The 13,108-nt window shown below is 38.4% G+C and overlaps 3 protein-coding genes across 11 annotated transcripts in view; 1 reads left to right on the top strand and 2 right to left on the bottom strand.

The window, feature by feature from the left end:
• LOC110791715 (alcohol-forming fatty acyl-CoA reductase) overlaps window positions 1-3,988 on the bottom strand; it is a 39,867-nt gene extending 35,879 nt beyond the window's left edge. Inside the window, exon 1 of the mRNA XM_056837180.1 lies at window positions 2,870-3,988. The gene's annotated coding sequence lies outside the window, so the exon portion shown is untranslated. The remainder of the gene's footprint in view (window positions 1-2,869) is intronic.
• LOC130467602 (uncharacterized mitochondrial protein AtMg00810-like) lies at window positions 2,889-4,259 on the top strand. Its single transcript, XM_056836158.1, has 2 exons — window positions 2,889-3,126; window positions 3,172-4,259. The coding sequence occupies exons 1-2, from the start codon at window positions 2,889-2,891 to the stop codon at window positions 4,257-4,259; spliced, it is 1,326 nt and encodes a 441-aa protein (XP_056692136.1).
• On the bottom strand, window positions 3,999-10,645 carry LOC110777310 (alcohol-forming fatty acyl-CoA reductase-like). 9 transcript variants are annotated; one of them, XR_008928171.1, is made up of 9 exons: window positions 10,428-10,613; window positions 10,180-10,283; window positions 9,136-9,267; window positions 8,956-9,053; window positions 8,729-8,794; window positions 8,474-8,565; window positions 8,061-8,174; window positions 7,751-7,952; window positions 7,218-7,653 (listed from the first exon to the last, which is right to left on the bottom strand). XR_008928171.1 is itself a non-coding variant. In XM_021981915.2 (3 exons), the coding sequence occupies exons 1-3, from the start codon at window positions 10,504-10,506 to the stop codon at window positions 4,744-4,746; spliced, it is 387 nt and encodes a 128-aa protein (XP_021837607.1). In that variant the 5' UTR covers window positions 10,507-10,645; the 3' UTR covers window positions 3,999-4,743. The 9 variants fall into 9 exon arrangements, 1 of the variants encoding a protein (XP_021837607.1); XR_008928167.1 differs by having other exon boundaries at window positions 8,729-8,813; window positions 10,428-10,610; XR_008928172.1 differs by having other exon boundaries at window positions 7,751-7,872; window positions 8,729-8,813; window positions 8,956-9,267; window positions 10,428-10,624.
• Window positions 10,646-13,108: the final 2,463 nt, after the last annotated feature.

Genomic DNA, 13,108 nt, shown 5'->3' with positions numbered 1-13,108 from the left:
CCATGTGCGCGCAGCCCATGCGCTTGTCGCATAGCTGCTGCATCTACCCATCGCAAGCCATCGCACAAGTTGGTGCTCGCTGCGCGCGCGCCAGCGCTCGATGCACGCGAGCCATCGCTCGCTGTGCGCGCTCGCCAGCGCTTGCTGCGCGCGCTCCAGCGCTTGATGCACGCGAGCCATCGCTCGCTGTGCGCGAGCCATCGCTCGCTGTGCGCGAGCCATCGCTCGCTGTGCGCGAGCCATCGCTCGCTGTGCGCGAGCCATCGCTCGCTGTGCGCGAGCCATCGCTCGCTGTGCGCGAGCCATCGCTCGCTGTGCGCGAGCCAACGCTCGCTGTGCGCGAGCAATTGCTCGCTGCGCGCGATCGACGCTGGGCGCAGCGCTCGTGGCACGCGAGCTTGCGCTCGCTGCGAGCGAGGCTGCGCGCGCTTGCGCGAGGCAGTGCGTGTTGTGGCGCAGCTCGCTTGCTGCCCACACGCGACTGCCGTGCCTTGCCTTCGCCCATGCCCATTCGTCCATAGCTCGTGGCCCACGACACAAGGCAGGGCTGCTGCCTTGTGCTCGTGCACCATGCCCTTGCTCATTGCATTCGTGCCGCACGGGCGACGAGCTCCCTTGCTCGTCGTCGCATGCCCGCACTATACAACACCCCTTAAGGGTAACACGAAGCGTCCATTGCTTTGTGCGTGCAAGTTATATGAACGAATCGCATAAAATTTTAAATTTATATTTAAAATTAATGACAAATTAATAAATTTATATTAATTTCATAATTTTAGGGCGAAAAAATCGAAAATTTATTATTCAATTGATTTCCGATTATCATAGATTCAAGCCTAGGTCATAAAAATTTAAAATTTATCATAAATTTACAATTTTTATGGTGGTTTTTAATCATAGGTTTCTAATTAAATTATAATTAATTATGAAAATCAAATTAATTCTAAATTATTCTAATTTTCAACTAATTAATCATAATTACAAATTAGATTGCATAATTAACAAGGCTAGGCATTCAAACTTGTTAAACATATACAGTAGGTCAATCAAAAATTCAAGATTTATCAACAAGAATCGCAAATATTTAATTTAACATCTTAAATTTACGAAATTTTGCATTCGAAAAACTAAAACCTTCGAAAAGTCATAGTTAGGCTTCGAATTTGAGAATTCTGGGTTCGGCAGAAAAATATTATTTTTGTCAAAATTTTAGAATGCCTTTTAAATGCGGAATTGACACAAAAATCACTCGATTTGGATGAGTAACGAAGAAACTGCCGAAAAACTGCGTACGTATAATTAAATAAACGCAATTTGCAATTAATTAACAATTACGAAAATTAATCACCCCTTTTAATTCTTGCAAATTTGTAATATTTAACCATGTTCATGCAATTTAGATTATGAAAATAATAAGAGGCTCGTGATACCACTGTTAGGTTATGATACATATGACAATTCATAAATCATGCGGAAACAACCATTAAGCCAGGAATACATATTATTTACACATAATCATTTAGCATAGTTTAGATGCATACTCTTTGTTGCGTGCCTTCCCTAGCTGCGCCCGAACCGAACAAGAACTCAAGTGTCGTCCCTCCGTAGATAGTCCACAGCACGTCCGGATCCGCCTTAAGATTGACCAACTAGAATCGCCCCTAAGGTACTATAAATTTTCGGCACTTTTGAGCAAGATGTGTGACTGAATTTTTCTCTCAAAAACTCACTTTGAATACTTGAATAACACGTTGTAAATTGTGAACCCAGGCCACATATTTATAGGGGTATGGAAAGAGAATCCTATTAGGATACGAATTAATTAAATTAGAATTATAATAAAACTCTTATTTAATTAATTTATCAAATAGAATTAGGAATTTAATCATTAAACGAATTCTGCACGTTTTAGGTTTCGTATGCGAACACAAACACTTACTCAAGCATGACCCGCAAGCGTGCAGGCCATGCCCGCGCACAGCCCACACGGCCGCACGGCCCACGCGAGCTACAAGCCCACGCGAGCTGCAGCAATGCTCGCAGCCCACTGCTCGTAGCTGCGCGCGCTGCGCGCGCTGTGCGCGCTGCCACGGCCTGCTGGGCCTGGCCTTGCGCTGGGCCTGGCGTGGCCTTGGCTGTTCGTGTGGCGCGCTTGGCTTGCTGGGCGATGGCCTGGCTTCGTGCAGGGCCCTCGTCCGGCAGGCCTCGTCCGATGCTTATTCGTACGATACGCTTCCGATTAAATTCCCGATTCCGGAATATATTTCCGATACGAACAATATTTAATATTTTCGATTCTGGAATTAATTTCCGTTTCGAACAAATATTTAATATTTCCGTTTCCGGAATTATTTTCCGATTCCGATAATATTTCCGATTCTGACAATATTTCCGTTTCCGGCAATATTTCCGATTCCGGCAATATTTCCATTTCCGATAATATTTCCCGATACGTACCATGTTTCCGTTTCCGGCAACATCTACAACTTGGATAATATTTATATTTCCGATACGATCCATATTTCCGTTTCCGGCAATATCATCGTTTCCGGAGTATTCATTTCTTGCCTGTGACGATCTCAGCTCCCACTGAAACCAAGATCCGTCGATTCCGAATATCCATAAATGGAGTATTTAATGCCATTAAATACTTGATCCATTTACGTACTATTTGTGTGACCCTACGGGTTCAGTCAAGAGTAAGCTGTGGATTAATATCATTAATTCCACTTGAACTGAAGCGGCCTCTAGCTAGGCATTCAGCTCACTTGATCTCACTGAATTATTAACTTGTTAATTAATACTGAACCGCATTTATTAGACTTAACATAGAATGCATACTTGGACCAAGGGCAATATTTCCTTCAACCTTTTCTCCAGTTGTCAAAATGTCCACTGTCAGGTGTTTAATCAGCCTAGCTGCCAGTAAGAATTGGAGAATTTTCCAACTAGATATCAACAATGCTTTTCTTCATGGACACCTTGATGAGGAAGTCTATATGAAAATTCTTGTGGGTGTTACTGCCCCACCTGGTTTTGTTTGCAAACTCAACAAGTCTTTATATGGTTTAAAGCAGGCATCAAGGCAGTGGTTTGCTAGATTACACTCTGAACTAAAGTCACAGGGTTATAAGTAGTCTAAAAGTGATTACTCTTTGTTTATCAAACAAGATTCTGGTGATTTGACTGTGGTGGCTGTATATGTTGATGACATCCTCATCACAGGATCCAATGAGGATAAAATTGCTGCCCTGAAATCACATTTGCATCTCACATTCAGCATTAAGGATTTGGGAGTTCTTAATTTTTTTCTTGGTATTGAAGTCAGTCATACCAATGAAGGTTATATTCTTACTCAAAAGAAGTATACCAAGGAACTTCTTCAAGATTGTGAGCTGGACATTTCCAAACCTGTTGTGACTCCATTTCCTCTCAATCTAAAGCTCACCACTGAAGGAACACCTTATCACAATGCAGAACTATATAGATGTTATGTTGGCAAGCTGAATTTTCTCACTCACACAAGACCAGATATCTCCTTTGCTGTTCAATGTTTGAGTCAATTTATGCACTCTCCTACTCTGCAACATATTGAAGCTTTGACTCACACTCTCAGATACATTCATTCCACTTCAGGTCAAGGTATTCTACTCAGGGCTACAGAACAGCTCACCTTGCAAGCTTTTTCTGATTCAGATTGGGCAGCCTGTCCAACAACAAGGAGATCTGTTACTGGTTATGTTTTACTACTAGGAAATTCTCCTATTAGTTGGAAATCGAAGAAGCAATCAACCATCTCCAAAAGTTCTTCTGAAGCAGAATATAGAGCAATGTCTCAAGCTGCTGCTGAAGTTACCTGGATTGTTCGACTTCTTGAAGAACTAGGGGTGCACAATTTGAAGCCTGTTGCTCTACATTGTGACAACCAGTCAGCCATTCACATTGCTACAAATCCTATCTTCCATGAGCGCACAAAGCATATTGAAGTGGACTGTTATTTTACTCGAGATAAGGTTCTTGAGGGGCTTTTGCATCTAAGTTATCTTCCTACTCACAATCAGTTAGCTGATATTTTTACTAAAGTTTTACCCGGTGCTCAACACAGAAATCTGTCTACCAAACTTGGCATGATAAATGACTCTCCCATGCCAAGTTTGAGGGGGGGGGGGTGTTGGTATTCAGCTCAGCTCAGCAACACTGCCAGCAACATGATCACAACAACAGCAAACAAGCAAGGCTGCAACAATCATTTCTTCTAGAACATTCCTAACTGATTTGCCTTAGTTCAAGGGAGTTAGTTATAACTGATTTTTGGTGTAATAATTAGCCTAGCTGATGTGTACCAATGCACGTTTATGATTGGTGCTAACACATCATCAATGTAGCTCATCCTAATGTATTTATACTCTCAGCTTGTACTCCTTAATTCATTCAATCAATAACAGAAAATAGTTCTCTCTATTTCTCTCTCTCTCTAGTCAGTTTTCTTTGCAGAAGTTCATCCCAAATAGGTGAACTCTGACAAACTGGATTCTAGAACAATTCTTTGCAAAGTTTACAACATTTTTGGCTCCTAGGGTATTAACACCCAACGCAACATCATACCTACACTCATTATATGCAATTTACGTACATGTAAATATGTAATATATTATGCGCATGAATACATAATAGCTTGATCGTAGTCTTAAATACCAATCCATGCGTTGATAAATATATCATGGGTGCATAAATGATAAATTATTACCTTTCATCAAATTTTGTGGTTGCTGCTACGTTGATAACGACATCTATATCCTTGTGCATTTCTTTCAGCTGATCAACAGTAAGTCCTAAGTTCTCGTACGATGTATCACCGGCAACCACGGTTATTTTATCCGACACAAAAGACTCGAAATTTGCTCCCCATTTTTCTCTTACAACTTTGAACAACTCCTTGGCTAGCACCTACGTCCACATATTCGTCCAAAATATAACGACATAATGTGAGCTAGGTTAACTCTTCAATTTTAGGAAATTTGTAATTTTCTACTATTTATTTATGAACGCATATAACTTTATGGTAGTCATTACTGTTGAGTAATATAGTGTTTTGATGATTATGAACAAATGATGATTATCTAACTAATGTGTGTATTGTTTAGATGTGCATGAACAAGTAATGAAGGTTAATAAAGATCATTTAGTTGGAAATTTCTGAAGATATATACAAGAAGAAGTGAAGTTCCTGAAAGGAACTCAAGAAGTGAAGGGAACTTCAGAAGAGAAGTCTAATTATATAAGTATACCATTAGACTTAGAGTTTGTGTCCTTAACTACTGCATACTTGTTTATTAGTTTGGTTTTCTTCATCTTGCTTGTATTGGTTGTCATCACTGACTTTATGGTTTTGATGACAACTAGCAAACGACTAACCTATGTTTGAGTTTCAATATGTATACGAAACAAATATAGGTTTGATGAAGAAACAAACATGAAGAGTTCAAGTCAATAAATCAAGTATCCAAGCTGCAACAAAGTTCTTCAAAGGAACACAAACAGATCAGTTCCTCAGCAGATCCTACGAGGAACAACGAGTATAAAGTTCCTGAGTAGGAACAAGCATGGAGAAGTTCCAGAGGCGGAACTATCAACATGAGGCTCTTGAGTTGGAGCATCATGAAGCATGAAGAAGAAAATAAGAGTTTATTTTCTAGGATTCATGTAAGTATGTAGAAACTTGAATAATTGAGGAACACGGTGCCAAAAGGAACTTGTCGGAACTTATGAGAAATAACGTCAGTTTATCTTCCTAGAATACTCCTAGTTTTAAGGTAATTTTAAGTGTCAATAACGTGGCTTTTAACACTCCTGGTTGTTAGGGATTTACCTTTGACTTTGAGTATTTATCTCCTAGTAAAACTCTATTTATTTATGTTTTTAAAATAAAAGATAATTTTTATAAAATCTTATTTTAGTTAGGATTCTGATTTTTATATCATATATTTATTTATTTATTATTTAAAATTCGTTTTTAATAATGTCCTATTCATTCTAGGATTTGTTTTGAATATCTTTTGTAGTTTAATGTGTTTAAAATTTTATTTTTAATAAATAAAAAATAATTAATCTTTTTGTAAAATAAAATCTGATTGTTAGTTATTTTATTTTAATAAAATTTATTTTTCTATTTTATTAAAATCAGATTTAAAAGGTTTTATTTTAGAAAATTAAAATCATTGTTTTACGTTGTTTTGGAAAAACTACATTAGTGGAGAAATAATAGGAGATCATGGAAAACCTGATTATGCTTAGCCCTAACTCCATGATTTTCTCTACTGACTAAAGTCATGGTATCATGCCTAAATTGAAGGGCTTAGTGGTTGTTAGTGGAGAAGATTATGGAGAAAGTGGTTGAGGTTTCTTCCTCTATAAAAGGAGAGCTTTCTCATTCATTCAAGAGTGTCTGACTTGCGTTGTCATTCCAAAAAGGGTCTGGTTTATGTGGAATAATTTTACAGAAATTATATTTTGTTTTCCACGTTTTTAGAGTCAGTTCCTACAGTTCCAAGTTCCTGACAGTTCCGAGTTCCTTTACAGTTATTCACTCTCTACATATTATAGTTTAATCAATTATCAAATGTCTATATTTTAAGAGTTGTTCAAGGGTTAAGTGAGCTCTTGTAATGGGTAATTTGTCAAGGGTTTGAGTGAATTCTTGTATAAGTTTTGGGCACACTAGTGGAAAAAGGTTCATTTGCATCGCACTTTTAAGCACATTTGCGTCGCACATCGTGCGTGGCAAAAGCTCTCGACGCAAATGACTAAAAGTCATTTGCGTCGCACATTTGTGCAACGCAAATGAACCTTATTTGCGTCGCACATTTAGCAAATGTGCGTTGCAAATGACTTTTCAGCACCATGCCTGAAAAGTCATTTGCAACGCACATTAGCTAAATGTGCGACGCAAATGACTTTTCAGCACCATGCCTAAAAAGTCATTTGCAACGCACATTAGCTAAATGTGCGACGCAAATGACTTTTAGGCGAAAAAAAAAAGTCATTTGCCACGCACATTAGCTAAATGTGCGTTGCAAATGACTTTTTTTTTTAAAAAAAATTCGTTTTTTAATATTTTAGTTACAACCCAATAAAAGGCAAATTCACCATAGATCAGCCAACATGTTGATAACCTAACTACACTTTTAACATAAAAGTTTAAGTGAACCATAAACGAATGAGGCCCAAGATATCATTCAAGCAGATGAAAAAAACTCCATTGTCAGACCAAAATCAAACAAATTACAATATGAAATAAAAATAAAAATTTGAACCGAGAAAAAAAAAAGCCGAGAAATTAAAATTGAAGCACACTAAATTATGAATTTACAGCGTTCGTGCGACACTAAGACAAACAGGGAGGACTTCTCCTGGACGCTTCAAAATTTCAATTACCAAATCAATTTGAGAGTTGAGATCATGCTTGGATAAGCAACTTCCCATGACACACGTAGCACGCAGCGTCAGCGTCAGCGTATTCAAAGACAAATGAGGGAACCATTCAAGAGTCCCAAGAGCAAGATCAAAGGCGACAATTCTCACAAGTTTAGCGGATTGAAGAGCAATTGTTACCGAGTTTGTTTCCCTTTCTCAAGTTTTAACTTTTCAGTTCTCCTACAATAAAAATTTAGAAATTCATTAATTATCTGAACAGCTTGTTTTCAGTCTCAAGAAATGATTCAAACCTACCCAGATCAACAAAAAAACTAACATTAGGTTCATATTTCTCACTAACTGCGCCACCTTTTTGTTTCTGGAATTGGATGTACCGCAATGTGCTTGCAAAGAAAGCTTCAGCAGCAGAATCTGTTGCCGCATTATCACTTTGCATCTCTGTAGTAATTAATTCCATTAGATCCTGGATTGTATTGACGGTGATTTGGTTGTTTCCCTTCTCAAAAAAATAGAGATACCTAAATATGATGGCAAACTCCAAACTTAAATATGCTGTGAATTATCATGGAAATTCAAACATCCAACACGGTCAGAAAACAAACTTTTCTAGCAAGTAGAGAGCTTACTTATTGATGATTTCAATGAACAGCATAACTAAACCACCACTACCCCGAGTAGCATTAGCCATCTGTTGAGCGGCATTTGCGATTTTTAGAGCCCGCTTTAAGCAAAGTAGAACCCTGCATAAAGGAAAACCAATTAAATACACGATAAGGAATTCCAAACCTACCCAGATCAACAAAAAACTAACAACTTAAAAAAAAAAATCAAAATCCTCAATTAAAAAGTTCAAAATACTCGAATTGACAAACTAACCAACACGATCAAACCCTATATTTATAATAAAACAACTTCAATCCTGCTATGAGAAACCGGTTACAGTAATTGGCTAAGCTGAAACTGTCATTCGACAGACCGATAGTAATGCGTTGAATAGAAAAAACATTTCCTTATTTTACTAATTGAATAGAGGCCTCACCTTGGGAGAAAACCAATGGCACTGACCCTCACTCAGTGGAGTATCCGAACTACTATAACTGCAGTTGAAGAATACACATTGGTTGTATCCTCCTACATTCACTAAATCATATTAGAACAACACAACAAGCATCAAACTGATGTTTAAATTTGTGTGAGCACAATGTAAGCAACAAAAATATCAAAACAACTAAAAATATGAAAGAAAATAGTTTAACTTCCAAAGAACTATTGATTTTAAAAATTGAATACTCACCAAGACCAGGACTATCTCTGAGCTCATACTTGATATGAGGCTGCCTCCCAACAAACCCATCACCCTCTACAATATCAGGCACCATCTGAAATCAAAATCCTCAATCAAAAGTTCAAACAATTGCTAAAAATGTTCGAATTTACAAACTAACTAACACAATTCATCAAAACAATATAAAAAGTAAAAATTAATTGAAGTTGGATTCATGGTAAAGAGGGGGGAAATACCTAAGAAATAAGGTAATCAATGACGGCGGCGACGTTAACCGAAGATCCAGCTCCAACGGTTTGGCGTTTCACCCAACCTTAAAAACCCTAGAAATAGGCTGATAAACAAGAACCCTTGAAATCTTCTATACACCGTAGGCTGATAAACAAGAACCCTAATTAACATAAATTGCGCTGTACCTAAATCGCCGACGAACTAATTCGCAGAATTGGATCGGAGACTCGCTAGCAATCGAGCTGCACTGCTTTGAAATGTCTCCTTCTTCGCGGCGGAATCTAGGATTTTTCTCTTCGAGCCGTGTTTTCGCAAATCTTGATTTTTCCGGGTAAATTAAAGGCAAAATACGTATAGTGGTTAGAGGAGATTTCAAATGAATGAAAGATTGAGAGGTATTGACATCTCATGAATGGAGTTCTGGAAAGAAGAAGAGAGAGAAAAAGAGGGGAGAAGGAATAATTAAAAACTTCCGAATTTTTTTTACCTCCTCTGCGTCGCAGAATTACTAATCTGCGACGCAGGTGACTTAAAGAGTCATTTGCGTCGCAGATTAGTAATTCTGCGACGCAAAGGAGGTAATATTTTGCGTCGCATTATTACTAATCTGCGACGCAAATGACTCTGAGAACATTTTAGAGTCATTTGCGTCGCAGATTAATAATTCTGCGACGCAAATGACTAATTTTAAAGCTTAGAACTGTCAATTGCGTCACATGTTTAAATGTGCGAGGCAAATGTGGTGATGCAAATGATTGTTTTTCCACTAGTGGCAGGAACTTGAGTGAGTTCCTGATGTGTATGGGGTAGGAACTTGAGTGAGTTCCTGTTGTATTTGGGGAGGCTTTGAGTGAAGTCTATGAGAGAGAAGCTGATAGGCTTTGAGTGAAGCAAAAGAGTCAAGAGAGACTTCTAGGGAAGTCAGTGAGAGCGTAGTTGTTTGAGGAACAACTATTGGAACTTGAGTTCGTAGAGGAACTCAAGTAATGCCCGAGTTCCTTATAGGTTTGTAACTGAGTTGTTGCCCTATAGTGAAAAGAGTTTAAGTTGAAATCTCTAGTGGGTCGAGGTTTTCTTTCTAGTTGGGCGTAGAAAGTTTCCTCGTAAAATCTCTCTTGCATTGTTTCTCTACTTGCTTAAAGTTTCTTATAATTCCGCAAAATTGGCTAGAAAGTTCCATACTACAATTCACCCCCCCTCTTGTAGTGTTCCATCCGAATAACAATTACCTCATGTTGTAGCCGAACATGGGCTGCCTGAGCATCTCTAGCCCTTACAAGAAGGTATAATTTGTTAACATTTGGTTGAATCCGAAGTATCTTCTCCACTAGAACTGCAATTTATTTAATCAATGGTACGAGGACATATATGATATACTACGTTAGAACAGAGAAAACATGTGTACGTATAACGTACTGTAAGTACTCCAATAATCAATTAAAAGAAAGATCGACAAGGAAATCGAGTATGTACGTACTCTTGGCAATGAAACCAGTTGCACCAGTAACGAAGATGGTTTTGTTAGCAAGAAACTCAGTTATGCTTTCAAAATCCATGATATAATCAAAATAACTCAATATAAAGAACAGCTAATTGAATTTAATTTGGGATTATAAAAGTGAAGTGATGGAATAAGGTGAGTTTGGTTAACGTATTTATAGGAGTCCACATGAATATTGACCAATAAAACTAACTAGTAATTGCATAAATTATTGAATTTTTGTTTTTTGTTTTGTATAGTACGAATTTAGCAAGGATGCCAGTTCAAGGTGCCTCAAACGTCCATATCTTATAGGTCATCTTGTAGTTATTACACCCAACTATATATAGAATGACGTGTATAAAAAATTAATTACTTGACATATTTAGATTACTTAAATGACTTGTAGACGGCTGATTTTTTATGTGATTTTAGAAGCTATAAATGTTGTACGTAGTACTCCCTCTGCATTCATTTAAGAGATACACTTGGCCGGGCACGGGTATTAAGAAGAAAAATTGAATGAAATAAAATAATAAAGAAAGTGAAGTTGGGTAGATATTTTAATAAATAAATAAGTGGGGACCATGTCATTTTTGGGGGTTGGGAGGTGGGGTGGGTTTCTGAAATTATTTGTTTAATAGGATGGTGGGTCATAGGGTAAATTAAATGTATTACTCTGTATTTAATTAGATGGTGGAGTTGATAAGTCACTAAATATGGCAAGTGTATCTCTGAAATAAATACGGCCGAAAAAGACAAATGTATCTCTTAAATAAATACGGGGGGAGTATGTTGAAACAAAAGAAAAATGAGATAGAAATTTTAAGCTAGTCTCTAGGTCCAAATATTACATCCCACAATTTGTGTACTAGTTATTTCCTACTTTCTTTCACTAGGTGATATTAATATTATTCCGGGTATGAAACAATAGATTAAAGGTCCTTTAGTTGGTGTAGAAGATTTAGCTTGCTCTTGATGTGATAAGTCAAATAATACCTGCACACGAGTTAGATTACTAGCCTCGGGGGTGTTTCAGAGGAAAATCCCTCTGATGCCTAAGTAATTACTTAGTTCAAGTCTAGAGAGAGTGCTCTAAAAAATTGTAAGTGTGAAGGCAATAAATGAACGTACTTTAATATGTGCTCTAAGACGACATATTTATATTGTTTGTGTAGTAAATGAAGCTAGAGCTTTAATATGAATGGGTCTTGGGCCGCTTATGTGAGGCGTGGAGCCTATGAGAGGAAGCTGACTTTATGTAGTGTTAGCCAAGTGGGCTTTTGCGCAGCAGGCCCAATCGATAGACAATTGGGCACCCAAATAACATTCCCCCCACACCCATTTCATTAAGGATATAATGAATGGGTACCCATATACAACTTGACGGTTTTGAAGTCCAATAGTCCCGCCATTTGATTTAAAAGGGGATTTCGAATTAGTGCATTTATGACAAGTGTCGATCGTCGTTTCAACTTCAAATGATCATGCGGTGTACAACTGAAAGGAAGTTATGCTGTTTTTAGGTTGCTTCCCTACAAATATCCGGCCCAACACCTCATTCCAATCTTTATTTCACACCGCTCTCTCAAAATTCTCTCAAACTCAGGCCGAGCTTCCTCTGCTAATTTTGTAGATATTCGTTTTGTTGTTAGGAATTATCTTCACGACTCTGTTGCATTCAACTTGTCGGCAAATTCCGCTTCTAGAGAAGGTATTCTTCTTGTTAATTTCTCGTTTTCCATCGAATTTTTCTTCTACCCCACCGTCTAAACCCTACGTCTAGGTTTTCCGGCGTGGCTCGAGATAAGGGGAAGAGTAAATTCATTGTGGATTCCTCTAGTGAGAGGGAAAAGGAGGAAGTTTCTCTGGAGAGACCCAAGAAGGGTTTTCGTCTTCTCGACGCTTAAGGGAGCGCTGCTGCTGATAGATCCGAGGGAGCTACTCGTGTTGAGTCGAGCTGGAAAGCTGGTTCTTCGGGGCGATATACCCTTTGCCATGATTATCCTCGTTTTCACGAGGAGGCGAATCCTAATTCAAGGCTTGCGCCGTGTCCTGCATGACGTTTGGGCTCATGGTGGTCCGTTGAACAATGCCCCCAACAGTGAGTGGCTGATATGAAAGCCATAAGAAATCATTACTATTGGGTAGAAGAGGATCTATACGGCATCCAATATTCACATGGATATTGGTGTGAGCTCCTTAACCAGGAGTGTCCTCCGTGACCCATCCTCCGAGGGGTTTTTTTTGCAGTCTATACTCATCATCTTGAGTATGGACTTCGATTCCCCTTAGATCCTTTTGTGGATGATATGTTGATTGGGTATAACATATCCTTGGCCTAGTTGACTCCGAAGTCTATGGGAAAATTCATCGATTTCTGATGGGTGTGCAGCTTCCTGAGTTTTCCCATCTCCGTGCCAATCTTCAAAGAGTTTCATGAATTGCAAAGGAACAATGTCGTTCTGGGCGTCAACGGGCACGGGTAGTGAATATTGTGAATAAGAAGGCAAAGAAATTTCAAGCCACTTATATCATAGCCTATCCTTATCTCTCCTCGGATAAAGAATAGGATAGTGGTGAAGGAAATAATGCCCTTGGTCCAAGTATGCATTCAATGTTAAGTCTAATAAATGCGGTTCAGTATTAATTAACAAGTTAATAATTCAGTGAGATCA

The sequence above is a fragment of the Spinacia oleracea genome, chromosome 2, assembly GCF_020520425.1.
Source record: "Spinacia oleracea cultivar Varoflay chromosome 2, BTI_SOV_V1, whole genome shotgun sequence".
Lineage (NCBI taxonomy): Eukaryota > Viridiplantae > Streptophyta > Magnoliopsida > Caryophyllales > Amaranthaceae > Spinacia > Spinacia oleracea.
This window is presented reverse-complemented; position numbering and strand designations above follow the sequence as displayed.